The 25,240-nt window shown below is 38.5% G+C and overlaps 1 protein-coding gene across 1 annotated transcript; it reads right to left on the reverse strand.

Moving 5' to 3' along the window:
• Positions 1-6,995: 6,995 nt before the first annotated feature.
• LOC137716495 (AP-4 complex subunit mu-like) lies at positions 6,996-13,756 on the reverse strand. Its single transcript, XM_068455956.1, has 13 exons — positions 13,615-13,756; positions 13,083-13,177; positions 12,604-12,807; positions 11,492-11,608; positions 11,247-11,375; positions 10,084-10,210; positions 9,646-9,749; positions 9,433-9,537; positions 9,107-9,201; positions 8,260-8,347; positions 8,082-8,142; positions 7,926-7,999; positions 6,996-7,353 (listed from the first exon to the last, which is right to left on the reverse strand). The coding sequence occupies exons 1-13, from the start codon at positions 13,670-13,672 to the stop codon at positions 7,255-7,257; spliced, it is 1,356 nt and encodes a 451-aa protein (XP_068312057.1). The 5' UTR covers positions 13,673-13,756; the 3' UTR covers positions 6,996-7,254.
• Positions 13,757-25,240: the final 11,484 nt, after the last annotated feature.

Here is a 25,240-nt window from a genome sequence, read left to right on the forward strand (position 1 = left end):
AGGTACTAAAGTAACTTAAGGCGTTTCAGACTTACAACCTCACTCAAGTTCCACAAGCAAACATTGTTCCCAATGGCATTTGGTTTTGAAGCAATCATTCCTCCCAATGTTATCGTGCCAAGCATCAGCACTTTACTGCCAAGCATCGAGCATAATAGAAATGAGATGGCCATAAACTTAGATATGGCAGAGGAGAAATGCGAGAAAGTCATCACCCATATTGCAGTCTACCAGCAATACCTTCTCTCTAGATACAACAAAAGGGCCAAGATCCAGCAGTTATAGCCTGGAAATATAGTCCTAAGAAAAGTCTTCATCACTACCCACAGAGAAGGCTCCAAAAAGATGAATCCCATCTGGGAAGGTCCATACAAGATCAGTAGAGTAGGCGGCAAGGATAGTTACACTCTTGCCACCATGAAGGACAAGGAGATCGAAAATCAGTGGAACGCCTACAATATGAGGAAGTACTATGCGTGACCTCCCACTACATCAAAACCTGAAGACTCAAGCAGCTCGACAGGTTCCACCTCGCAAGCCAAGGACTATTCAGTTCATATGCAGTTCTTACCTTACAACTAAGTTTTCGTTCATTTCACTCATTTTTCAATAAGGAATTCAGAAGTAATCTACAACTTGGCTCGGCTGCATGCTTACAACAACTGATCACATGCACTTTAAAAAAAGACTGAGACCTTCTTAAGGACTTATTGTAGGAATTGCACCCTCTAAGGACCAACCATGCTCTCCAGTGCGAAAGGGTAAACTAATTCCCCGACACCCATCTAGGTTTGCTCTCTAGTGTGAAAGGATAAACTAATTGCTCTTTAGTGCGAGAAGGTAAACCAATTCCTCGACACCCACATGGGTTTGCTCTTCAATGTGGGAAGATAAACTTTACACTCCGAATATCCAGACGTGGATAAGTCGGGCTGCCCTGGTATAATTAGGTGCATAATGGCTTGTGTCGGGATTCCTAGAAGTAGCCACAATAGTCTTTTTCAAGGCTTAGCTAACTGAACAATTTTGGGCCCTGGAACTTGAAAGTTGTTACCGAGTGCACTAAGGTAGCATATGGTTTTCGAAAGACTGCCTATAGGTTACCCTTTAAGCAATAAAACCACACTAGGGTTATACAATTGCACTTTCTTGTGAAAGGTTAAATAAACTAACGTGCATATACGAAGCTTTATCTACTGCGGACATGCTACACAGTCGATAAGCTTCACCTCTGCCAATCATGAAATGATCATCTAGATCTACACTAATCCCTAAAGTGTTGTGATACTTGCTACGCAACCCACGTAATGGGTTACATAAAGAGCAATGAGTTCTCTCGAAACTTTGCTTACAAAATTCCATACACCCGCATACTTTTGATACGAAAGGTTAACGAATTTCATGACCCAAAGATCTTTAGTATGTTGTGATGCAGGTCATACGGCTCAAATGATTGAAGAAAGCCAAGGTTAACAGCCTAGTGGTCATGTCGATTCGTCTGCTTGTATAAGTAAAGCGTTCAGCTGCGGACCCTATGGCTAACAACCTTGCAAAAGTTCTACACCAAGACCTACAGCTGCATAGGCTACGCGGGCTTGTCTGTTTGTAGAAAAGTAGCACATTTGTCACTGATCTAAGGGTCAAAGGTTAGGCGAGAACAAAAGAAATGAAGATGAAGAAAAGTGAAAGAAGCAAGTTTATTAAATTTTCTAGCAAAATTGATAAATGACTAGCAAAGGCCGAAGAAGTTCAAGTAAAGCAAAAAGCAACAAGGAAAACAAAGAATATCCTAACGGCTACCTAGAAGACTACTCTTCAGCAGCTTCGACATCCCATGACTACTCGGTCTCCACACCTTTAGTAGCCGCGATGCTCTCTGTAGTGGCATCATCCATCGCTTCATCCCCGGCAGCCCTAGCCTGGGCACTAACTTCTTCGACTGCTTGACCTATAAAAGCCTTAAAAGTAAAGGTAAGCAAGTCTTCCGGAGAAATAGAGAAGGTCTTGAAGTTTTTCCCAGCAAACTCAAAGTTAAATGGCCTACCAAATAGATGGTTTACATAATTGAGCTTGTAGAAATCAGCTTGACCCTAAACAAGCGAAGCCTCGAGCCCAGACTTCTCACCCTTCAATTGTTCATTCTCCTCGAGCAAACCAACACGTACACACTGCAGCTCATCCACTTCTCTCTTCAGACTTAAGTTGATCTTTAATGCACTTTGGAGTTCAAACACTTGGGGTTCAAGCCTATCGACGATCTTTTTGAAGTGGATCACTTGATTATAAGTAGCAATCAACTCTTTATCCTTTGCGTAAGCAACATAACGAAGCTCAAAGACGGCACGCTTAAGATCTTGAATATGAGGTATGTAACATCCAATCTTTTTCTCTGCACTTTCATACTTAACTTGGATCACGTCAAGCCTAATCTTCAAGTCAACGATCGCTTGGCGAGCGGTCTTAAGCTGCAAAGAAGTGAGGGCAGAGATATTAAACCCCTTCAAAGCAACGAGCTCAAACTCCAACTTAATGATCTCGGTATAAGAATAAGGTTCAGCTGCCATAGTCTTTGACATCTCTTTGACTGCCTTGGCATCCTCTTGGTCAATGAGCATAGACTCAACTGCCAGAATCGTTGTTTTCTGCATCATAGCAAGCAAATCAATCCATCTATATTGGGTCGTATGCTTCGCAAAGGAACTTGGACAAGTAACCCCTCTAACGCCATCAACAAGCTTGGTACACGCGTCCATCTAGCTTCAAAAGTGCACATATCTCAGCAACCTCTCGAGAAACAGGCTTGGTGGATTTCTCACAACTGCCTACATAAGCAGTCTCATCTTTCTCAGTAGGTGCACTAGTCTTAGCAGCAAGAGGAATAGGCTTTGGCGCCACTTTAACAGAAAAGTCCAACTTATTGCTCTTCATAGTAGCAAGCCTCTCTAAAGGTGAAATGGACTTAACTCCCAATAGATGTCTTGGTACAGACATCGACGTTGGGGGTATGACAAAACCTCAACATTGAGCAATCCTATTAGTAATGGCACTAACCATTTTCGGCATGGTAGGCGTCACAGGCTCAGATCTAGCAACCTCATTATTCTTCCCATTGGAAGAAGTCAAGTCATTCATAGGCCTCTCGGCAACAGGCAGACCCTCACGAGTAACGAATGAAGTCTTTAGTTTTTTGTTAATCGACATCTCTTGAGTAAGCAGAGAATATCTCTTCTTTCCATCTTTATTTATAGTAGGCTTCACAACATCCATCAGACGAGCCATTGCATCCATCTTAATCCTCTTTATCTCCTCTCTCAGGAGCAACTCACATTTCTCTTGGTGAATAGAACTAAGTAGCCAATGCCATTCATAATACTCAGCAGGGGAGCTCAACCCATACTGGTTTTTCCCTTATTTTTTCTCGAACCAACAGGTATGAGGTCTGCATGCCTAGTATTCTAGCATCTATGAGGCCCACGACCTCTTCTTTTTTCTTAATCACCGACCTGGCCAGCATCAGGTCTAAGAGCCTAAATGACATGAGCCATGCGGCTTGCCTAGCACTGCATCCCAGCACCCCAATCTACAGCCTCAGCAGTATAGCTACCCTTGGCTTTAGCCAAACCGAGCAACCGAAGTAGTAGTCGTTGCCACTACACCTCCTTAACCGATGCCGAGTCGAATCTTAGCCCCTGCCAGTAGACATGCCGCACCACCCCGACAGCTGCCCCATGACAACACTATCCAAGGAAAAGACAAGGAAAATTAATATTTCTTACCTTGGTGCGGTGCAGATAGGACAAAGAAAGCAACGAAAGATGGTCATTTGCACGAGCAAGTGTAGAAGATTGCTAAGGGAAGGGGAACAAATATCCTCTAGCTTTCTCTCTCTTGTAGGGTAGAATAAATTGCTTTCTAAAGTTGATTTAATAATCTACTTAAGGTAGACTTTAGAAGTAATTTATTTCCTTTTCCTAGAAGGATCTAATTTCCAATTAAAGAGGGAATCTACATCAAAATAGGAAACAATACTATGTTTCCTAAAGCAAGAGAAGATCTTTACATCTGCTGCCCTTTCCTGTGAGCAGCTCAACTGGTGTGGGGACATTTGTGGAGCCAAAAATAATCAGGAAAATTATGGAGGCGACACATGGATTTTTGGGTAAAAGAAAAAGACAAAATTACCCTCGAGGCACATCGTAACTCCCACGCGCAAGTAGCGAACAATAACAGCTCAATCAAGGTCAAATGTGATCAAAATAGGTATTTATTCAAAACCTATTTCATCAATCCTCATCAAATCCTCCCCAAATAGGGGCGGCCACACTCAAATCACCACCATAAGTGGCCAGTCCCTATTTCTCTAAATAGGGTCAGCCACACCCCTATAAATAGCCCTCATTTCTCCAAAAAAACCTAAGTCTTCTCAAATTCTAACCTTGGCATCAAAGGTTCTTCGGCTGAAGCTCGCCTCATTCATCGTGGGCGTGTGAGGCTTTTGGCTTTGACCTTAGGTGTTAATTGTTTTGCAGGTGCATTTTCATCCAAGAAGATGAAGGCGGAAATTTGCATCCACAAACATTTGCAACGAGATGCCAAACAAGAAGATAAAATGAGGAGGGACTAGGAAGAGATAACCATATAGCTTTTTGGAAATTCAAAACTTTAAGCCTTGTAAACAGAGTCTCTAAATTACATTCTTACAAATGGTTTCCACTATCAATAAAATACTCAGTTTACTTTCAAGCTTGTAGATTCAAAGCAGATATTACACAATGCATAGGTTGCTGAACACTTGTAAATCGTAGCAAGGTGTTGCACATTTGTAGATTTGGACAATAAATAAATTCCCATTCAATGCTATGCAGCAAGTCTGCAAGTTTGAACAATACATTAATTCCCAATTCAAATTTCAAACATACAGTATGAACATTTGATCCCTAAATCCCAAATTCCCAATTTCTACGAAGGAAAATTTATGGATTGGGTTTGGGGTATGAAGAACTACCCAATAGGGTGAGAAATTGCAGAAAACCTTAACTCTCAAATCTAAAAATTAAGCAGAGAGAATATGAGATTGCAGATAATCTTGAATCCAGAGAATTAACCAAAGAGTTAAAAATTAGGATAAACTGCCATTTGACCACTTGAACTATTACTCCAGTTGAAATTGACCCCCTAAACTATTTTTTTGGATAAATTAACCCCCTAAACTATTTGAAATTAGCCATTATTTCATCAAATTCAAAGGAAAATTAGTCTTTCCTTCATCAATTCTTACTTGTCAACTATAACCACCAATGAACTTATGACATTTGAAAACAAAATAATGTGTAATGACAATGTGAGATGGTCCATTATGTAAACATTTGGTTTTTTTATTTTATTTTATTTTATTTATGTTTTCTCATTATGCAATATGTTTTTGAATTATTCTGTGTTCATGTGTCAAAATTTTATTGGTGGTTATAGCTGGCAAGTAACAATTTATGATGAAATGACTAATTTGCCCTTGAATTTGACGGAATTGATTCCGCAATCTAATGACATGGGGTTAATTGACTGATTTTAAATAGTTTAGGGATTAATTTACCAAAAAAAAATAGTTTAGGGGGTCAATTTCAACTAGGGTGATAGTTTAGGAGGTCAAACCGCAATTTACCTCAAAAATTAAGAGTTCAAAAATAATATTACCTTAAATTGGGAGGAGATGAGATGACGGTGGTGGTCTCAATTCGGAGAGATGATGGTGATGGTGGCTATTGATGGTTATCGCCACTCACATTTCACCAGAAAGAGGGAGACAAAGACGGAGTCAAGGGCTGTGGAGTCTGAGATGTTGGTTGTTGATGGATGGTTGCTGTCGAGGACTCGACTCCAGCTCGAGTTATGAATGAATGGAGAATGAGAGATTGAATGACTCTGTTTGTGAGATGAAGATATTCCAATCAACGGTGGAGAGTGAGATTTGACAAACATTAAACCCGTTCCAATTTTCTCAAGCTAGAAATGAGCTGGGCCGGGGGCCCGTTCCCTCCTATTTTTGAACCCGCCTCGCCCCGCTAATTTTGTGTTTTGAAAATTTGTACCCATCCCAAATTGCGGGTACAAGACCCGTTTGCCCACTCCTTGTATACACCAAGGGATATCTTGAGTATGTCCCGTTAACTCGTCAATTACAAATGCAAAAAGGTAAGGACTTAAAGATGAGTCTTGGTGTAACCATATGGTTATAGAAAAGCTTTCAGTTTATCCTTCATGAGTTCTTAATGCAGTCCTTACTCTGTCATACATATCTCTCATTGCTTAGATATATGCTACCCGTACTCAATTCATTTCAAAATCCTTATCGCATCTCTAATTTTTTGCCTTTTCTAAATTAGTCAATGCAGATTTTTTTTTTTTACTGCTTCCAAATGATATGCCATGGAAGAACAAAATGAGATGCCATGGAAGAACAATAATCGTAATGATTTGGAGTCTTAAGAGATTATATATATATATATATAGAGAGAGAGAGAGAGAGAGAGAGAGAGAGAGAGAGAGAGAGAGAGAGAGAGAGATTATGTTCTATGTAGATGTTTCTTTGTTTTTCAGTATCTTCGTTTTTTTTATAAGATACATGTATTTTTATCAAACAAAAATGAAAAATGAAAAAAGAAAGACATAAAAATTTATAATAATACCTCTAAAATAATAATTTTTCTTTGTCCCAGCATTAATCATTTATAGAGGTTGTATCGTGATAGAGCCGTCCTCTCCGGACCTTCCGAAGACACGAGCTTGTTTGGTAAGCAAATTGGAGGTTGGTGCATATAATATACAGATTTGGCAGAGATTCGTATGAATCTTCGAGTGCCATTAGTCCTAAACGTTCTGAAAAGAGTTCTCTAATAAACAACACACCCCAAGCCGGAAAAAACACCGAAAGTACCGGGTTCTCTGAAAAACAACATACCCCAAGCCCGAAAAAAAAAAAACCCGAAGGTAACAAACTCTACTGGTTCCAATTTGAGTACATTCATATAGTTAATGAACATCCAATACACAAGGAGAAATTCAATGAATGAATAGTCCAACCCAAAAATATTCAGCGATACAACCTAAACGTTAGTCAAGAAATGAAATCACTGAAATCCGAACCCACGGAAAAAAGAATACAGCGCGAGGGTTTCATTAGACATCTTACAACTAGAAACCTTCTTCCCAATCCAACTCTCCACCGCGAAATAGCATAACAGATAAGGCTTTAATAGATCATATCCGAGCAACGTATGAATTGGCGAGAGTAACATATCTTACCCACCGGTATGGATTATAAGTTCCAGATTTCTTTGCTATCTGCAAGTACTTTACCTGCATCAAAGAAACATCATTTAACTCAGCATATTGATAGGCCAGAAATGAAAATACCTCCCCCATAAAAGGGCATTAGTATTTTATGTATCTCTTTCTTAAAAATGAAAAACACCACTGGGGACAGCATTGTTAAAAGGGCAGGGAAAATCCATTCGCCCCACGGTGCAAGACAACAGAGGATGAAGAGCTTGTATAGGATGAGAGCTAGCTATTAGACAAATCAATGATGACCTCTTTGAGGTACCAGGGCTAATGCCTCCTTGGCTTGGAAGAACCACTAGGGCTATACATATCAGCCTCAAATGAGACTCATTTTAGACTACATCTATGACAGTATGACTCAAGGCCATGCCATAGTTGAAGCTTAGGTTGGATAGGGAAACAAAATCAGCACCCACATTCAACATTCGTCCCATATTGTTCCATTCAAGTCCAACACAAAGTAGCAACAGCATGACAATAAAGGATCCAACATTCTCTCTCATAAATAGATGAGTATTCTAACCATATAATCTACATCTTTGCATGGTTTTAATGAGGTAAGTGTGAAAGATATGACAATGGCTTACCTGAAGTTTTGAAGAATTATACATAGGTATTGTAAATGTCATGCTAACTGGTCCAGATTCTTTTGTAATATTTCCTGCAGCATGTAATCCATGAATATGTATATATAACGAGATTTACGCTAAATACGCATCATTTTGAAAGTATTCAAGAGATACCATGTGCTTCCGGTGAAAATGTGAGTCTGGCACGTAGTGTATGTTCAGATCCACCAATAATCTGTTGTTTGAACTTGTCAATATAGTATTTGCAATAATGGGACAAAGTTAACACTTCTAAAATCACTACTCAAAACTCAAACGTGAACACTTAAGATCATTGATAAGAAATTCTTGCCTTCTTTAAACCCCATTCAAGTCTCTTATTGGCATCCTTGAAATCTGTCGTTTGTCCAACTGCTCCTGGTTCCAACTCAAAACTGGCTCTGAAATAACATATATCAATTATTTAAACAGTGGATATGTATATATAGACAATATAATGCAATTTTAGCAAGGTCCGTCAGTTTGACTCCTCACGTGAATACTATGAATCCTTCTCTACACCTTTTTCATACACCACAGGTTAAACGTCCCCTTACATTTCAAATGTCTTTGTAATTACTCAAAGACAACTACCATGTTTTGCCGTATATTTTAGTTGGTTTTATTAACTACTGCCCCGACAAGTTCACAACAAACGGCAAAGTTTGATCAGTCTTTTAAAATACTTGATCTCCGGCACGTGCAAGATTCTTCGGAGCACCCCTCCCAAGGGAAAAATCAGCTAAACTAGTGGATGAAACCAATTATTAATTTCAGATCTTTCTAGTTACCTCCCTTTTCACTTATTTTTTGTCTGTAATTAATATAATTATAGTAAAGAAAATGATAGTCACAGATTCTCAGTCACTCAAAGTAGGTTTCCCTCCAATGTACTGTAGTGTAAATAAACTACCCTAGCAAGACTAGTTAAATGAAACCCAAATGAAAAAAGTGCTCATAGATTGAGACCGACGTTCATATTTTCAACAAACTTTAGAACCAAGAACAATGGCAATTTAAAGTACCCAGAAAATTTTATATGGACATTGATTATGTAAAAAATAGACATGCAAAAACGTTGCCCTTTCACCATATCAAATGGTATAGGGATGGAATAATACCTAATATTCTCTTAGAAATAAAAAATAAATGAACAGTACCTGATAGTATATTTAGGTAGCGGCATTTGTATAGCAATTGTGTTGGAAGTAATGTTCAAGGGGAACTCGGCATATATTTTCAGAATCACTTCAGCCTACAATGGCAATTCCAAACTGTAATTTCCTACCATCACTACATGATCTTTAAATGAAGGAATTGTACAAAGTTAACAGGAATACGTATTCCACAATGATCATCATCATAGTGCAAGCCAAATGCCTCAATCTCTTGTTCAAAATCTGATTCTTTATCTTCCTTAATAAGTTTTCTTCCATTCATTTCACAATCTTAAACCATTACATAAAATTTATGAAACAGTATTCACCTTATGAGCTCCTGCTTCTTCAATCAACGCATTAATACGAAAAGGGGGTTTGAACTCTTGAGTCATACGGTAGTTCATGACAGGAAATTCGCCGTCAGGGGGCACCTAAAATTAGTAACACAGAGCGTCCATTTAATCATTTCAACACACAATATCAAATTACTTTTGTATCATTTATTGAAAAAAAGAATAATCTGACCAATTCTTACTTACCAGGGTCAGAGTTTTGTCTACTTCAAAATTATCAAGACGTACAGATTCATGAAAATTGCAATCATCAAGTACCACCGCTGCTGATCCAAATGAACTCCTATGGTCTGCAAGAGAAGCAGCATTTGAGATTGTGAAAGGACAAGATACGAGCTTGACAAAATAAGTTGGCATTTAGTGGAAAACATGAAAATGAAACAGGGAATTTTCTTTAGAAAAGAGGACATACCACATGCATCTGACCTCAAAATTTTTGTTTATTAATCTAAAAACTAGATATTTTTCTAGGTAACATAAAACTCAAAATCTTAAAGTTTGATCATCTACTTGACCATGGTGCCACAAACAACTCCCTGACACCATAATATGAAAAGATTTATGTTCAAAGGATAGTTGTGAACTTGTAAAACATAACAATCTGGTGGCATGTCAGGTAAGTACCATAGCCTGACCCTCCACCTCTTCCTATGCCCAGATCCTCATTGAGAGCTAATCGGATTTCTGGATTTCCCGAGAGATAGCTCTTCATTTGAATGGTTCCATCAATTTCAGAAGTCAATACGTACCCCTGTATAGCAACATAAGATTACAAGAATAAATATAGGTAATTGACTATAGTACTGTTTCCACATATAATGAATAAATATAGGTGAGTTTGGGAGATGTCAGGAATTAAGTCAAAAGAATGTGCATTGCAGTAAAGTTTATGTACTACATGCATATTTATCCAATCTAAAATTTTAAGGTTAAACGAGCACTAGAACCTCAAGAGTTTTTGGGTCTAGACGCAAGTGACTAAGATGACTTACAAGGCATTTAGGCCTCATTTGGTATGAAGGACTGGATTGGAATGGATAAGCAATTATTTTCAAGGTATGTTGAAAGAAGAAATGAAAAATTTGTGACCAACTTGTAGGTAGGAGATGGAATACTCAATAAGAAAAGTTATCCTTTCCAATAACACTCAAGAAGAAAAGTTCTCCATTCCAATCCTCCCCAAAATGGTAGGATTTAGAAGTCTCCTTCACGCCTAATCCTCTTTTAATCCTCTCAAAATGAAGAATCATTCTCCTTTGCCTTCAAAATACCTTAAATTAGAGAGTTATCCATTCCAATCCAATCCTTTATACCAAAAGAGACCTTAGTATTTATTTGAAACCCTAACACCTCTAAGTTCAACCACAATTTTAATCCTTCAAACAACCCTTTAGAAAGGTCGAAAAGTCCTAAAATTAGCTACTGATGGACAACCTAATCTATTCACAATCAACCCCCTATTGTGCATTGATTGATATGAAAAATAATTATAAATAACCGCACAAGCTGAATATCAGATCCCACACAAGAGAGTAATGTCAACACCTCATTGATAAGAACCAGTGAACATACCTATATGATATTAAAAGAGTAAGGAGTGCAGGATTTCCATATCAAACCAAGAAGTTCACGATAACACTTGGTAAGATTGCCATCAAATTTTGCTTGTTAGAAATTATAAGAACTTATTATTGTGTTTGTACTATTGTTGTTATATTTTAATGCCGATATAACAGTGAGGAAAGAGTGGTTAAATCTAACAGTCAATTAAAGACGCATATACTCACACTAGAGCTGAAAGTAACACTGATCTTCTCGATTATATCCACGAAAATTTCCTCCCTCTTCCTGCCACCAGGCTCATTTGCAACAACTGATTTTGTGACAGCTGTTCCAGGCATTCTCTTTACCCCTTGCTGCATGTATCAGTTTTGGGAGTCGATCACTAAAATGCTACTAAGACAACAATAGAAATGGTATTCCACCGAAGCATAATTTATCTTCTGAAAATCTTGGATACATGACTCCTTACCATAAAAAGGCCAGTAGGGCCAATAGATGATAAACGCGCAGATTCGAGAACAATTGGCTCATTAAATATATAAGACTTCAACAATTCAGTTGATGTTGTTTGCACAAAGCCAAAATCCTGAAATGTATAAACAAAATCAAGTCACAAGCAAGTTAATAATTTCCATGGATCAAATATGTCTGTATTTTTCACGTACATGCATATATCAATTTTATCAACATATATTCTCTGGTTTTTAAATATCAAATACAAACTTTCATTGGATAGAAAAACATATTTGCAACACGGGGACAAGGTGCTGGCTGAATTATGTCACCCATCAATTGTACATTGAAAAGGAAAAACCAATTGCAAACAAATAACAAACTAATTTACAACAGCACAGTCAAAATAAATAGCATTAAAGACCACTCCCTAGATTTTAAAGAAACTGAAGCCCACAAGGATGTTTGGAATTGAACTTCGTCTCGCAAATGTACCATATGGTTTCCCAGCACACTTAAAAATATCTTGTTCATCTCCATCCAAACAACCCAAATTATTGTCAATACAACATAACTTCCTAGCACCAAACCCATTTTCCTCCCTCCAGAAAACTTTAACTTTCATACAGTAAAGCATCATAAGAAGCTGGGATTGCCCAACTCTAGCTGGCCTTATCTATCCTTAGCCTTATCCACGAAGAATACACAACTAGGCAGTGGAGTAGTCAGTGGTCCACACATTCAAAATTACTTTTTCCATACACACCATTGAGGAGAAACAGACATTCAGCACTACTTTTTCTGATCCAAAATAATCCAGTTGATAGATATCTACTAAAGTTTGGATTGAACATTACCACTTTAACCTGTCCCTTAAAAGCACTAGCCTTTTAAAAAACTGAGAATAAAACACAGAGGCGTGGGGCAATGATCAAGGACATTTACAAAAATTATCAAAAGGAGAACATCAATTCCAGATTCACTAAAGAGGATAACTAACAAATCACATTTTAATTTTTCAATCTAATAGAGAAACTCTGTTAGCACATTATGACGATAAGAAGTATGAATTCATATACATAAAGAAAAATACAACCAAAGAAGTAAAGAAACATAAAAGGAGCTTACTATAACTTCATCAAGCAACTCATACACAAGCACAAAATTCTTCCTTATAGAATCTTCATTGAGAACCCCAACATAATCTTTGATGACACGGGCAATTCGTTGTAGAAGTTCCAAGACAAGAGATGGTGATACATTAGCTCTTGTGGTTGCGACAAACAATAGTCCAACAACCTTCACATGAAAGTAGTTGACACCATCCACGTTCTACCGATTAAGTAAAGAAAAAGTTAGCAAAAGGTACCAGATCAAATACACATGCATTATGGATTTGTTCACAACCAAGACAAGAAACAATGTAACAATTAACAAAACAATAAAAATAAATAAAAAAAAAATGGGACAAGAAATAATGTAACTATTAAGCAACTTGGACGCCATTGTATAGTTTGAGATATTCAAAGAAAATTAATGGATCAAAGTTTTCGAGTTGAGAAAATACGAAGACACTGTCATTCATTCCTCAGTAAGATAATACCTACAAAGACAGGGGGTGCTTCCTCTTGCCCATCTTCTTTCCAAAACTTCACTTTCCTGAAAAATATCTCCGCGCTTCCCTTTGGAACTTCGCTGCGATCTGCGTTAACAAAATACACTTCAAGAAACATCTTTCAGCACTAAACCCAATAAGAACAGATCTACCAAATGTTTATTCAGCCTTTCTTATAGAAAAAAAAAGTGTTCAGTTACACTTGTTTCTCTATTTCACAACATACCCATTTCCGGAAAGGTCAACAAAGTACTAAATTCTTCAAAAAAACCAAGCTCAAATTGCCCTTCTATGAATGAAAAATAACGCGAAGAATTACGGTATGCAAGTACGATCTAGGAAATACCCACCAGAGATTAGAGCTGGATTAAATACTAATCTAGAGCTAATTTGAAATAGTATAAGCAACAATTTCATGTACACAAGAACTGAGTTGCTGAAGAATTTAGATCGGAAGTTAAATCTGAGTGAATGAAATTAACAAGGGATTAGAGATTGGATAAGGGGGAGAGAGAGACACTGACAGTCGCGGAAGACGATATTGTCGCCACGCTGCGAGAGCAGGAAGAACTGCGAGATCATGGCTTTGCTTTCCGTCTTCGCTGTGTCCGAAATGCGGGAGTTCCTCAAAGCTTTGTTGAGGCCCCCGATTGCATATTTAGAGCAGTTCCAGCGTGGAACCCTTCCAGGCAATACACTATGAACCCTTCAGGCAATACTGTAATATCCATTAGTGAACAGTAATTATCTTTAATGAACAAATTACCTTAACAATAGGTAATAAAATATTAATATTTTTTTAATTTATAAAATAATACAAAATAATTTTATTTGTAAAATAACATATATTTTAATGGGTTTTAAAACCTACTCTTGTGACATCAATTCCAGCATACATTATAACTCCCCATCAATCTTTCCTTCTCCCCTCACTCAGCCAGCTCTCTCTCTCTCTTTTACACACACACCACATCCCATCGCTCTCCCTCACATCTCTCCCTTTCTCTCTCTACCCATTAAACTTTCTCTCTCTTCACTCAGCCTCCCGTAGCTCTCCTCACTATCTTCCCCTCGGTGCAAGCCAAATAACAACCACACCATCTCCAAACACCGCCAAAACTCCCCAAAATTCACTCAAAATTTTCTAAGGGTCTATGCAACTCACTCTTAACCTTTGACTGTGGGAAAACCCAATGGAAAACGAAAACTCGGTTGTGTAGCTCGACGAACGTTGATGAAACTTTCACTCCTTCGACCACGGTAAGCCTAGATTTCTCAATCTCAAACTTTCCCTCGAGTTTTTGGTAAATATTCTTAGCATGCATGCACTTTTCAGTGCATTTGAAGGACAAATTTCCTTACTCTGTTTTCCGATCAAAGTTTGTAGGATTCCCAAGCCAAACCTAGCCAAACCCCCTTGGTTTGGTTGAGTTGAAGGCATATGACGATTTCGCACGACCCCTAGACCACGAGTTTGAGCTTGCATGCTTGAATCCACTTCGAAATCGATGAAAACAAAGAACTCCAACTCAGGGCGTCACTTTTAGGGCTTTTTCAAACGAGCTCTGGCCATCTTTTGGTCTTTAAAAAAATATAAAATTGGGTTGATGCCAGGATGAATTCAGCCTTGGCGTCACATTCACTCGAGCTCTCAGGCTGGCAATTCCTCACAAGCCCAGAGCTTGGGCCTCCACTCTTCCTTGGGCTGCCCACCCTAGAGCTTCAAGGCCAGACTATCTGGCCCTATTTCGTCCCCCGTCCCCTGAGCACCAGCCCACGCTGGATTTGCTCTTAGACCCGCCATTGCTTGAGTTAAATCAAGTTTTACAGTTTCACTCTCTCTTAATTTTGTGGAGGCCTAATTTAATAGCTCGTTTCAACATCCACTTGAGTCAAATCCAAGACCTTTTAGAGCAATTCCACCATTGCTAAGGCACCTGAGGGCTATTCACTATTTAATCCACCAAGTGAACAGTAACTGCCTTTTGCATTTCCACCTCTGCAATTAATAGCCCTAGCAATAGGTAATAAAATAATAGTATTTTTTTTATTTATAAAATAATACAAAATAATTTTATTTGTAATTTCAAATAAGATTTTTAATCGTTCTCGTTGCTCTATGTGTCATTATCTGAAAAGACAATTATTGGTGATGGATTTCGATAAGATTTTTATCCCGATAAGATTTTTAACCAATCACGTCGTACCACGTGTCACAATTTGTTTACAATCTTTGAGGATAAATTTTGATCATATTTTTAATGAATGACTGCATGCCACATGGCATTATCTACAACATAATCCTTTTTGAATCCTCCATATAATCCACCATCCATCCTCAGAAATCTCACCCTAATTTTCTCAAGATCTCTATTATTATTCATAGTTTATGCTTCCTTCTTCACCAATATCAAAATTCTGTATCATTATTCATAGTTTCTGCTTCCTTCTTACAATGTCTTCTTCTTCAAGGATGATGTGGGAAATCGATCAGCAAAAAGAATAATTGTTTAACCAATCAGAAGGAATGTTCAATCTCCAGGTGGCCTAAAATGAGATGGAAGAGGATGAAGAATGTAGAATGAGAGATGACGAAGCAAGAATGGCCAGAGCCTCACATTCCCGTCGAGTCATCCAAGTTGTGGCTTAGATCTGCAGGCCCAGCCGTTCCACAAACCTTGATAGAAACAGGCAACAACGAGGTACGGATCTCTTGGACGATTATTTGGTTTGTCACGGTGCATTCTCTGATACGTACTTTAGACGTCGTTTTAGAATGGAATAACATTTGTTCAACAAAATCATGATTGTTGTTTGTAACCATGATTCTTACTTTGTGCAAAAGAAGGATGTTTTTGGATTTATGGGTCTCCTTCCTGAGCAAAAAATTATTGATGCCTTGCGGATGCTTGCAAATGGAGCATCTGCAGATCAAGTGGATGAGATAGTGAAGATGGGGAAATCAACCATTCTTGAGTCCCTGATGAGGTTTTGCAGAGCAATCAAATCTATCTACACCGCAGAGTACCTCCGGAGACCTACTGAGATGGACTTGCAAAGGCTTTTGAAAAAGGGCAAGATGTGAGGTTTTCCTGGGATGATTGGAAGCATCGACTATATGCACTGGACCTGGAAAAATTGTCCAAGTTCATGGCAAGGCGCTTATGGGGACATAAAATGAGCAAAAAGTATAATTTTGGAGGCAGTGGCATCTTTTGATACATGGATTTGGCACGCCTTTTTTAGGGTTCCGGGAGCTCAAAATGACCTCAATGTCCTTGCCCAATCCCCAGTGTTCAACGATGTCCTGCAAGGAAAGACACCAAAAGTCACGTACTGGATCAATGGACATAAGTACAACGAGCCATACTACCTAGCAGACGGCATTTACCTAAGATGGTCATCGTTTGTCAAAACAGTGCCATGTCCGCGAAGTGCAAAGGAAAAACACTTTGCAAGCTGTCAAGAGGGTTGCAGGAAGGATGTGGAGTGTTGTTTTGGTACCCTCCAAGCTCGTTGGGCGATTATCAAGGGTGCTGCCAGAATGTTTGATTTAGAGTTGTTGGGATCCATCATGATGACGTGCATCATTCTTCACAATATGATTGTGCAAAATGAGTACGATTATGATGCCATTGATGAATATAAGCTAGACATGATGAACAATTTCATAATACAAATATATTATGCTCATGACCCCACCAAAGAACCCGTGCAACACGAGCCATTAAAAAGAGATGGACGTTACAATGAAAGGCTCATTCAACGATATACTACACTTCAAAGGCCATATATGCACAATGCTCGGTAAATTGACTTGATAGAGCACCAGTGGGAATTGAAACAAGCTCAAGATGCTTAAGTTCATTTAGTGTGTTTGTTTTTATTTGGTGTGTTTATTTAATTTTATTTCATGTGTTTTTTTTAGTTCATTTAGTGAGTTTTTTATTATTTGGTATGTTTATGTAATTTTATTTGGTGTGTTTTTTTTAGTTCATTTAGTGAGTTTTTTATTATTTGGTATGTTTATGTAATTTTATTTGGTGTGTTTATGTCATTTGAATAAAGATTCTCTTAGTATAAATAAATTACCAAATTAAATAAATTTACTCTTACTTTAAATAAAGTACTAAATTCAATAAATTGTAAACAACATAAAGTACTCTATTCAATAAATAATAAATTACAACCCAATGTGATTGAAAAATTATGGGCTCGTGAATGGATCATCATCACCTAACCAATTTGTGGTGCTAGGATGATTTGCTTTTGTCGTGCTAGGACCATCTCCACTTGCTCTCGCTTCTCTTGCATGCCTCCTTCGCACCACGTCTACTTTCTCCGACTTCCAAAAATATTTAGAATTTAGTGACTTCCCTTCTAAAGGTGTGTTCATAATGTCACGATCTCGTTGAGCCATTATTTCTTCTCTAACCTGTTCCCGTGCCAAAGTCAATTCACCTTGGCGAGCAAGTTCTTCCATATATTGTGCATAATCATTCTTGGAAGCATTCCCTTTTCTCTTTGAAACCTTCTTACCTTAAGGCCTAATTGGATAATGGGTCGACCTCGACGCTTGTTCAGGGGGGCGTTTCAGGCACTTCTTCTGCGTCATCTTCATGAACATGCGAGGAATGATCGGGCATAGATTGTAGATGGGTGCTGTTCATGAAAACTTCGGGACCAACAGGCACAACTCTGAATTTAGGACAATCTTTGACAATATTCCAACATTCCCATCGGGTGAGTGATTGCTTTTGGTTTTTGGATTTGGCATTATACCAAGATTATGCTTGAATTGTCTACATAATGCGGGAGAAGAAATAATTATAATCAAAGTAGCTAATGTAAATTTGGGTATGGTAGAAACAAATAAATAATATATTGTTACATGATCCGCTAAATCTTCCCCACTTCGAAGATTACTACTAGCTTGTGCCAAGGCGTCTGTCCACATACTAAACGATTGGCTAAGTATTTTCCAACGACTGGACATCAATTCTTTGGTTCTTTTCCCACCAATTTTTTCAAGATAACTGGTATGAATAAGACTTCACATTTCTCGCAACTGCATCTCATTACCTGTAATCGAATTATGAGTAACTTTAACCCAGCTAGTACACAACGCAACATCTTTAATAAGTGTCTAATTCGTACCTGCATCATTAGTCATTTTGTTGGAAAAAAAATTGGATTAAAACTTTGAGAGAAAGATAGGAATTTGGTTGAAAGTAGTTGAGAAAATATGAAATTGTGGTGTAAGGTAGAAGATAATGAGAAGGTATTTATAGAAAAGTAAAATCAATTTTTTTTTTAATTTTTCAAAATTTTTTTTTTTGGATTTTTATTAATTTTTTACATTTTTTTTAATTTTTATTCACATAATTAATCTTTGTCGTTGGATTAAAAAACATTTGAATTCCAACACTCTAGATTGTGCCACGTGGCACAACGGTAAGATTTTCGGAATTTTAAACTATTTTTTCTTTTAGAAAGGCGAACAATGTGGACCGTTGATCTCAGATCGAACGGCTGCAATTAAATAAGTTTTAAAATTATTATTACCGTTGGAAATCCAACGGTATAGAAAAAATTACCATTGAGATCCAACGGATGAGGAGGCGCCATATGGCTTCCCCAATGGTAACATTTTAATAAATACACCGTGGGCCCTATTTCTGCATTCTTGTCGGACGACGCACCCTGACGCGTGCCAACGAGGGGGCATGACACAAATCAGATACAAAACGTGGTTGATGTCGCTTGATGTCAGTTTTACCATCGGGCTCTCGGGCCATCTACTTCGCCAGGCCTCTCCCTCGGGTCCCCTCGGACCCCCTCAGGCTCAATCGCCCGGATGGGCTGGACGTGGTTGCTCGGGCTACTGCCCTTTGTTTTAGGGCCTGTCGTTGGGGCTACTCCACATGGTGGAGTTGCTCTTATATACAAGTGAAGAACTATCACTAAACTGTAATACTATTTTGGTGCACAAAGTGATTATGAATAATTGTTTTCCAAAAGAAATAAGTTAAAGCACTATATACTTCATTCCTATTGTGAAAGAATTGTGTTAGTGATAAGGTGTATATCTATAACAAAAGAAATAAAGCACACTATTCTTAATTAGTGGTCACCTATGTGAGAGTTGAAGTGAGGTCGCTTTTATGAGAATGAGATGGCTAAATTATCTAACCCTCTGTTCGAATGAGAGAACTAAAGTTTGGATGTGGAGAAAACTTAAAATTTATAAACTAACATGTACTATTCCCTTGTTTGGATTTATAAACATAAAATTAGCATTTCTGCCAATTAAAAAAAACTTGGAATTTGGGACCTTTGACTTCCCAGTTAAATTTCATGTAGATAGTTGTTATTTCAGAATTGAGAGTTTAAAAATAATTATAAAAAAAATCAACCATTAGTGGTCATCATTGTCACCTTCACCACCGTTGTCATCACCGCCACCTACCTTAACAACCGCTGTCACCACCACCAATATCCACCATTATCATCATTGTTTTAAAGATTCCCGCCAGTGCCGCCTTAGGCATTAGCCGGTTGGCCACCATCTCGATTTAATCCCTAAGCGTTTGAAAATTAAGAAAGGGTGCCCAGACCTGCTTAGGCGCCCGCCCAAACCTGCCTAAACACCCGCCTATGTCATGACTCTCACTTTAACAGAAAATATATATCTTTCATTTTTCATTTTTTCAATAAATTGTAAGAGACTTGTTGAATACTTAGATGAACACACATGCTATATTTTTTTCCCCATGTTTTCATTATGTTCTAATAATCTCTATGTCATTCTTTTTACAATTTATCTCAATGAAATTATATATATTTTTAAGTATAATTAGACACTTATTTATACGATATGTAATATACTTATTTTAAATCCGTCTAGTCTTCCTAGGCACCAACTCAGGCCTTGCCTAACCATCTAAGCGCTAAGCTTCAGCCACCACCCGACTAGCGCCTATTGCCTTTTATAACCTTAATTATCATTAAGGCCGCCATCACCATCCAACTTTATCACCACGACCTTCATCACCCCTACCACCAACCATCATTATCATTGTTGCCGCCATCACCTATTATTGCCATCACCACTGTCGCCCCGCCACCTCCAACCACCATCATCACCGTCGTTTTTGCCTTTGCCACCACCACTACCTACCATCATCATTGTTGCCACCACCTCCAACTGCCAACAATACCATTGCCTGTTGCCACCACTTACCATCATCTTGTTGTCGCTACCACAACTTACCATCAATACCATCACTGCTACCACCACCCACCATCATCACTACTACCTCTACTAGTACATTTCCTAACTATTTATATCACATATATATATATTAATAACTCTAGATACACATTTAATTTTTTATTTTGAATTTTCTCATTCTTTTGCGTTAGTTAGACAAGAGAATTCACAAATTCTAGAAAATTAATTTTCATCATTTAGAATTCAATCAATTCGGAATTCCTTAGAAATTTTGAATTTCCTTATCCAAACATAGTGATCTCTCATAAATCCGGGATTTGTTTAGGACCAAAATGAACATAACCATATAACTCATAATATATTACAATATGACATATGTGTGCTTATTCTCTTGTTTTCAATACATGGTGAATAGTTCAATGTCTCCTATACACCCTGTGTCACTAGTAAATTCGATAAATAGTCACTAGAGAAGGTTCAAGTTTAAAAGACACATCTTCTTATACATATCTTGTCCACTCGTACTGTCAAATTCTTCCTTATTTTTCATTCATATGCACGTGAATAATTTAACCAGAAGTGAATAGGCCCCACATTACAATCTTTATAAAGGGACAAAAATGAAATAAGATAACTTCAGCGCCTAAGTGCTTCATCATTGATCAAATATCTACTTCTTACAAAGCTATTGCTACCATTTAGATCAACGGTCCATTTCTCTGTTGTGCTTTGGACCATGATCGAGACTCAGATTACAATCTCACCAAAATACAAATTCATAGTTGGACATAATAAAACACAAGAAATAAAGACACCGAGAAATTTACGAGGTTTGACAAAAACTGCCTACATCCCTGGAAGGATATTGTTTTTCATTATGAGAATAACAGTACAAGTTACACATGAGTTAAATCGACATAACCCAATCCCAAATTCCTTGTACACCCACATACATAATTTTCCCAAGAACCTCACTTTACCCCAAGAGTTCTTTCACCAAAGACTTTTCACTCTTGATTTTCTCTTAACCCATATTCAACCTTTCCCATGGAGAGCTGAATGCTCTCCCCTTTGGATATGTCTTTGATGCTTACCCTCCTACTTCCCAAGCATACTAAATACAAAAAATATTGCATCTAGGTATAGGCATACACTAGCAACAATGCCAACAACCAAGATCAAAATGTCTTAAGTTCACATGACATAATCAACACCTAGCCTACATAGCATGCAATCCTTTTTTTTTTTTATTTGCCATTTCATGCATAGAAGAGAAAGCATGCACAATTGCATGCAAACAAACACATAGTTGCACACGGGTCATTACATTATTGCCAACTCAAAATATGAGCCAATCACAACGATCTCCACCTTGGCGAATATACGGTGCAAAAATCCTTGCACCCATCACCAAAGTCCATTGGCCTTACATACCAGCATGCATACCCTGAATCAACCTCGTTGGTCCTGTTCTGATTCAGTCACTTCCAATGCATGTGCAGCTGCTGCAAGCTAAAAATCGCCATTTAGCTTAAGACAAGATCTCGACACATCCTCGTCTCCTCTTGCAGGTTTTCCTCCTCTTCATTGTCTGCAACTTGGAAACTTATCAGCATCTTATTTCCATCAATAACCTATCGAGCCAAACAAAAACTCCCCACACTTCCTCTTTTCTCATGACCATCTGATCACTTGTGAATCCCAAAGCTCCACCTGCTGCAAAACCCCTGCAACACTTGAGACTATACATCACTAGGAGAAGTGTTGCTTTAAGTACCTTGAGGGCATACCCGAAGTCTTCCATTACAAACTTGCTACAACTCGGCCTAGCACCTGTAGCACCGTGGACCCTTACCTTCGGAACTGGATCTGAACCTGTTATCTCTCTTAGATACTCTTTTTAATTTTCTTCCACGATTCCAACCTTGAACAACTAAAGCAGTCTCGTGCCCACCATCGTCCATATTTTCTTTCTTTTGTGTATCATACAACACCAAAGAAATTTGCACCTACTCCAAACTTACTGTATCTTTCCATGCGGTAAAGTTTCACAAGGTTCTCACACGAATCTGGAAGTGAGGTAAGAAGAATGATGCCTTTATCTTCTTCCTCATCATCAACTTTCGCAGTTGATCCAAGCATCATTGAACATGTCTTCCATTTCTTCAGGTCTTTATTAATTTCTTCTGCCAAGAGTAAAATTGCCACTCCCATTAAACTGCTCAACTGAAAATTCCATGGTGAACAAATCTGGAACTCCAACGAACCAAAGCCCTTAACGATGCTCTGATACCAATTGTTGTGCTTTGGACCGTTCAGTCAATGCGGAATTGAGACTCAGATTACAACCTCACCAAAATACAAATCCATAGTTGGACATAATAAAATACTAGAAATAAAGACACCAAGAAATTTCGAGGTTTGGCAAAAACTTGCCTACATCCCTGAAGAGATATTTCTCTTCACTATGGGAATAACAGTACAAGTTACACATAAGTTAAATCGACATAACCCAATTCCAAATTCCTTGTACACCCACTCACAGAATTTTCCCAAGAGCCTCACTTTACCCCAAGAGTTCTTTCACCAGAGACTTTTCACTCTAGCTCTCTTGATTTTTTCTCAACCTATGTTCAACCTTTCCCATTGGAAAGCCGAATGCTCTCCCTCTTGGATGCTTCTCTGATGCTTACCCTTCCAGTTTCCAAGCATACTAATTGCATAAATGTTACATCTAGTTATAGGCATACACTAGCAACTATGCCAACAACTAAGACCAAAAAGTCTTAAGTTCACATGACATAATCAACACCTAGCCTACCTAGCATGCAACCCTTTTTTCCATTTGTCATTTAATGCATAGAAGAGAAAGCATGCACAATTGCATGCAAGCAAACACATAGTCACAAATGGCTGCTGCCATTTCGTTGTAGCATTAAATAAATGCCACACTTCATCCACCATTGAAAGTGTTGATGCAAATTTCTGCCGTCTTCAGTCTTGACGAAAATGCACCTGCAAAACAATTAACACCTTTGATCAAAGACCTAAGCTTCACGCGCCCACAAGGTGGGAGGGGTTAGGCCAATGGATCTCCAATACCTAAGTCTCTGAGAAGAGTAAAGTGTTTAGGGCTTTTTTAGGGTAGCAAAAGCTTCTGAAATTTGATAGAATATGGGGTATATATAGGGGAGAGGGTCGGCCATAGTGTTAGGGTTTTACAATACACATTGCGGCATCCTGTTAGCCAATGTTTATGGAGATATATTCTCAAGATATTAAATAGGAAATAATATTTTGAGATAATGGAGTAATTATCCCTAATTGATTTAAATTGGGATTACTTACTTGATTGGAGTAAATCGTCAATTGGGAATGTATTAAAGATAGGATTTGGGTAATTAATCCTTATCTTTAATGCTTTGACTTTTCCTTGCCAAGGGCAAGTGAGCTATAGGCAGTCACATTCAGCTTCTGAGACCTTCATGGGTGTGAGCTAGACGTGGGAGTATCTGAGGAGTCTGCCCATGTATTGAGGGCAATCTTGCCTTTCTTGAATGAAAGTCCACGTGTCGCCTCTAGAATTTTTGGGATTATTTTAGGCTCCACAAATGCCCCTACATCTGCTGGGCTGCACGTAGGAAAAGGGCAGTAGGTGTAGAAATCCTAAGCTACATGGGTTTGAAAAGTTGTTTCCCAATTTCAACTTGATATACCTATTTAATTCTGCCTTAAGCAGGGGATTAAATAAATTTGGAGAACAATTATCATTCCTACAAGAAAGAGAGAAGCCAGAGGAAAATTTTTTCCCTCTTTCCTAGCTTTTTTCTTCTCTTGCCCCTTGCAAAGAGTCGTACCTCATTGTTATTCTTCTCATCCGTGCCGCACCAAGGTAAGAATAATTTGAATTATCTTCTTGATTTTTTTGTGCTCTTAGGACTTGAAAAAGTGGCTCAAAGAGGGTTGAGGAAGTGTGAAATGTGTGGCAAGGGTGTCATGAGGTTGCTGGTGGTGCGACATATGATCGGTTGGCATGGCCCAGGTGCTCGGTTAGGCTCGAGTCGAGGGGACATACCCACTGGGGTGAGGGGAAGCCGGCTTGGGCCGAGCCTTCAAGGCTACTGGGCACGAGCCCATGCAGGTGAGATGTGAGAGAGTGGGAGAGACTAGTGTGGGTTGGCTCTCTGGTCCTGGTAGCCTAAGCTTGCGCGCGAGAGAAAAAATGAAGAGTAAGGTGCGAGCCTCATTCTGTGCTGGGCTGAAGTGGCATGAGCCATATGCACCACATGCATGAAAGAAGGTTGGGCCGTGAGGCTTGGTGCTGGGCTTTGCGGTCATTTTCCGTTTTTTTTTTTCTCCTTCTCACAAGCTGCCTTCTAAATATTTTTTCTTCGTACTTTTGTAAGGACTTTGAGATGTTTTCCTTCGATCGCAAAAGTGGGCTACTTCAAGGCTGCACATGTCAAGATCAATTTCAACGAGCTGTTTCGGGATTTTCTTGAGACGTACAAGCATGCAATTCCGTTAGTGGTTCATGTCAAGGGGTGAAAAATGATAGCGGGCATGAACTGTGCGACAAGGGTGCCACTGTTAGGAAAATAGCTATCAAATTCCATCCATAGTACTTCATGTTGGGATTTACTTTTCCCATGCCGCGTCTTTTCCAGGAGATGATTTGCTCCATGAAATACATGCATGCTCAGTGCTCCTTGAATACAGTTCGTGCAATGATGGGGTTCTCAAAGTTGAGCAAGTTTTTTTATCTTGGCTTGACCATAAATGAGTTATGGTACTTCTTTAAAATTGGCCAAAAGGAAGACGTGGGGCAGTTGAGATCTCGCCATAGGCTGCTTAAGGCTCCCTGCAAAGGTGATCATGAGTGAGTGAGAGATACCTTGGAGGTAAGTGGAGAGTAG

The sequence above is a fragment of the Pyrus communis genome, chromosome 1, assembly GCF_963583255.1.
Source record: "Pyrus communis chromosome 1, drPyrComm1.1, whole genome shotgun sequence".
Lineage (NCBI taxonomy): Eukaryota > Viridiplantae > Streptophyta > Magnoliopsida > Rosales > Rosaceae > Pyrus > Pyrus communis.